The 3676-nt window shown below is 34.5% G+C and overlaps 1 protein-coding gene across 1 annotated transcript; it reads right to left on the bottom strand.

Moving 5' to 3' along the window:
- Positions 1-1480: 1480 nt before the first annotated feature.
- On the bottom strand, positions 1481-3214 carry LOC147499899 (uncharacterized). Its single transcript, XM_086561662.1, has 3 exons — positions 2576-3214; positions 2291-2489; positions 1481-2209 (listed from the first exon to the last, which is right to left on the bottom strand). The coding sequence occupies exons 1-3, from the start codon at positions 2924-2926 to the stop codon at positions 1686-1688; spliced, it is 1074 nt and encodes a 357-aa protein (XP_086417788.1). The 5' UTR covers positions 2927-3214; the 3' UTR covers positions 1481-1685.
- Between the last annotated feature and the right edge of the window lie 462 nt (positions 3215-3676).

Raw genomic sequence — 3676 nt, 5'->3', positions numbered from 1 at the left:
TATCTTTGGCAAAGTTCCACTACATTTTGGTGCAATGATGTTCTCAAAGTATGATTGTGGATTGATGTGAACTGTCTCCTAAACTTGAGATTTGAGTACATGACCATCTCAAGGTCTGAGATTTGAGCAACGTAAAACCCGATTAATTCTTTTTGAAAGCTATTTTAACACTTCAATGTGGAATACTATACTCTAATCTTAAAGTTGCATCATCTCATCACCTAGAACAAAGCGGAGATCACCTAACTTTTCTGGGTTTCCCACTTTTGTCTTTTGTCACTCCCCTCTCAAGATGGCACGATCCCCTTTCTTTTCTTTGTTCATTTAGTCCAAAGCACTCAACCCGTGTTGGAACTTTGTATCACCAGTCACCACTAGTAAATCATGAGACTCCTCTCCAATGTATAAATCTGATATCAGAGCATGATCTGGAATTGTGTAAACCACTTTTAGTGTAAATTTAAGCATCTAACTCTAAAATTTCTCTACCAACGGAAATGTTTAAAAACATTTTTAGTTTAAAAATGTGTAAACACATATTTAAAAATGAAAATAGTTTTACACATTTTTAAACTCAATTAGTTCTAACTACCCACTACTTCAAAAATAAAACTCTATAAATTTCGCATTCACATTATTTTAAATTAATAGAAAGCCAACCCCATTTGTTTTTACACATTTTGCAAAAAGTTTTATTGGTTCGCTATTGTGTTTTTTTTATCCACTAAATTCATTGTGTAAATCTCTTTTAAAAACACATATGACTTTTATGTGGAGCCTATATAGATAAATAAATTTACATAACCTATTGATGATGCTCTAAATCCTCTAATACATCAATTTGTACCACTCCCCCATAGACATGGCCCTGCTGGTTTGACGTAGGTCTCAACTGTACGTGGCGTCCTTTTAGCATCAATTAAACCAAAAATCGCAATCCAACACTAATTGGACCTGCTACCAATTTATGTAGTGCATGATCCATTGGCTAAGCTAAAACCTAACCAGTAGCTTAGATTTCTAGGTACAAACTAAATTAGACCACTTATTATACCACTTATGTAGGCTTAGCAAATGAAAACAGAATTGCCAATAGCCTGATTTAGTAGGTTTTTGAACCTTTGCACAAACAAGGTAGTTGAGACTTGAGAAAAGTAAGGCTTTAGTCTTAATCCTAATGCCAAAAGTCTTACCAAGTTTCAAAAACTAATCTTTAAAATGGGATTTGAAGATAAGAAACAGATAAATCTCTGATCTCTTTTTGTCCACCTTGTTCCCTTCAATTCAAGAACCCCCCACTACAAAAAGCTTGAAACCATCAACACTTGAATTCAATATAATAACCAACCAACTGAAACTGTACTCGAAATCAGAAAATATTCTTTCATAAACCAAAACAGATGACATCATTCAACAACCATTTCAGTTATCAGTTTTCACAAAATTAGCAAGAACAAGTGAACAGCAGAACACAAACTTATCTGTAAATTTTTTGTGTAAGTTTTTGTATTAGTAATTGAATATTAAAAAAAACATAGCGAAAGTAACAATTTCTCTTCTCCCTTCTTCTTACAAACCCTCACAAATAAAAACTAGTAAGGGTGCAGAGAAGTAAACAACATTGTAAGATCATTTTTTTAGTTATATATTCTAATTCCTAATAATATCAAAATTTGAGACCTGTACTAAGGTTTCTCTTTAAGAGCTGAAGCTAAACCAGCTACCATCTTTGTTCCTTTCTGGTTACTCTTTGGTTTTATTGCTGGTGGCTTCCATGGTGTCACAACAACACTTATCTTCTCTTCCTCCACTGGCACTGCAATCGAATTCGAACACGTCTCACTGAATATAAGCTCGAATTCCCCTGAAAAGTTCTTCGTTTCGATCAAACAAGACTTATTAGGTACTGATTCAATTCCATCTGACGTTCTGGTATAAGGAGAAATCCATTTGGCTATCATGTACTCAGTTTTTCTCCATGGAGGAACATGCATACCTTTCTTCAACAAACTTTTCTTTGCTGCATCAGATACAATTGTAACAATCTCTTTCAACCTATCAATTTTTCCAACATAAATCGCCGGTATAGATTGTAGTAAACATCTATAATTCCCAGTCGATCTCGCAATCTCAAACTCCGATTTAAAATCAATGTCCAGAATCAATCTTTCTCCTCCTTCAATCACCACATCAATATACACATACTCGCCTGTTCAAATTCAACACAAATAATAAATTTCTATATTCAGAACATTTCTATAATATAAAAGTCTAAAAATAATTTTCTTACCAGAAGGAAATGAAGATGATTTCTCCCATTTTGATTTACAAATACAAGCATTATAACCGAGAGAAACAAGGCCATCAATAACAACTTGTCTACATTCTTCTTTACGTTTGCAATTACAGATCTTGTTATTCTTCTCAACAATCTTCACAGTTTCAGTCAACACATTCTTCTCCAAATTACTCTCACAACAAACCAAACTCTGAAACAATTAAATAAAACAAAAATCAATAAGTAAAGCTTAGTTTCTAAGTTATTTGGTTGAATTGATGATGATTAATATTTTACCTTGAGAAGATCACAAGTTTGAGTAAACGAAGAAGCGGTGGAGGAATTAAACAAGTCACCATCATCATCTTCATCATCATCATCATCAGAGCTATCGGAACAGTTTCCATTAAAACAATTGCACCGATGATTGTTATTACATTTCACTGTTTGCTGCCTCTCATTGTTTTCTTCAATGAAGTTTTGAACCAAATTTGCTAAACAGACTGAACTTATTGGTTCCAAATCAGTAGTAGTAGAAGTCTTCAATACACTTGAAAACTGCCATTCGAATAATTTCTTAAACCTCGATTTCACTACCGGTTTCACTGATGACTCGGTTGGTTCACAATCAATCGGTTGGATCTTCATCACTCAAGAAGAAACAAGAAATGAACACACACACAAAATTATTAATAGAACAAGTAATCTAATCCACTACTGTTTCGTACACAACACTTCATCCATCAAATCAAGTAACATGAACCGTTAGATTGATTGTTATTATTAAACTTGTTATTATTTGATTGAGTGATTTGTTTAACAAGTATCGAATAACTTGTGAAAGTAGGCTAATGAAAAACAAGAAACTAACATTACGGAGAGTGATTAGTGATTAATAAGTGAAGAGTTTGGTGTAGAGTGGTGAGGAAGGAAGGAATGTGGAGAAATGAGGATGGGTTTTTATAGAGAGAAGAGGAAAGGTTGGTGACTAGGATTCATATGACACGTGGTGAGTTATGTGGCAGATAAGGCAAATATGTTGTTGCTACGTGGCGATTTGGGCCTGATGATGATCGTGTGGACCGGAGGCCCGCTACCATTCAAATCAACTCCAAAGCCCTGTTTTTTAAATTCGCTTTCGGATGTCACAATTTAACACCGGGACTGTATCCGGGTCATTATCTTTAAATTTGGAGGACCAATCCAATAAACAGCATCCTGCATCCAACGCAGCTTTTAAATGGCCCCAAATTTATATTCCTGGGTAACTGACTTCATTTCTATGGATGGTTTTAAATGACCTCAAGGCCAAAGCCCAAAGCACATGACCTCACTTAACTCCGCGCGTGACTTCAGTTTATTTTTTTTCGGGACCGTTTTTATATAATTTTTTTCTAT

The sequence above is a fragment of the Coptis chinensis genome, chromosome 5, assembly GCF_015680905.1.
Source record: "Coptis chinensis isolate HL-2020 chromosome 5, ASM1568090v1, whole genome shotgun sequence".
Lineage (NCBI taxonomy): Eukaryota > Viridiplantae > Streptophyta > Magnoliopsida > Ranunculales > Ranunculaceae > Coptis > Coptis chinensis.
The sequence above is the reverse complement of the archived record's forward strand: the minus strand, read 5'-3'. Positions and strand labels throughout refer to the sequence as shown.

Excerpts from the sequence above, each read along its gene's own strand:
- LOC147499899 (XM_086561662.1), bottom strand. The coding sequence starts at position 2,926 with ATGAAGATCCAACCGATTGATTGTGAACCAACCGAGTCATCAGTGAAA. Across the intron at positions 2,490-2,575 it reads AAACTTGTGATCTTCTCAAG|AGTTTGGTTTGTTGTGAGAG; the intron begins GTAAAATATTAA and ends TAATTGTTTCAG. Across the intron at positions 2,210-2,290 it reads ATCATCTTCATTTCCTTCTG|GCGAGTATGTGTATATTGAT; the intron begins GTAAGAAAATTA and ends GAATTTGAACAG.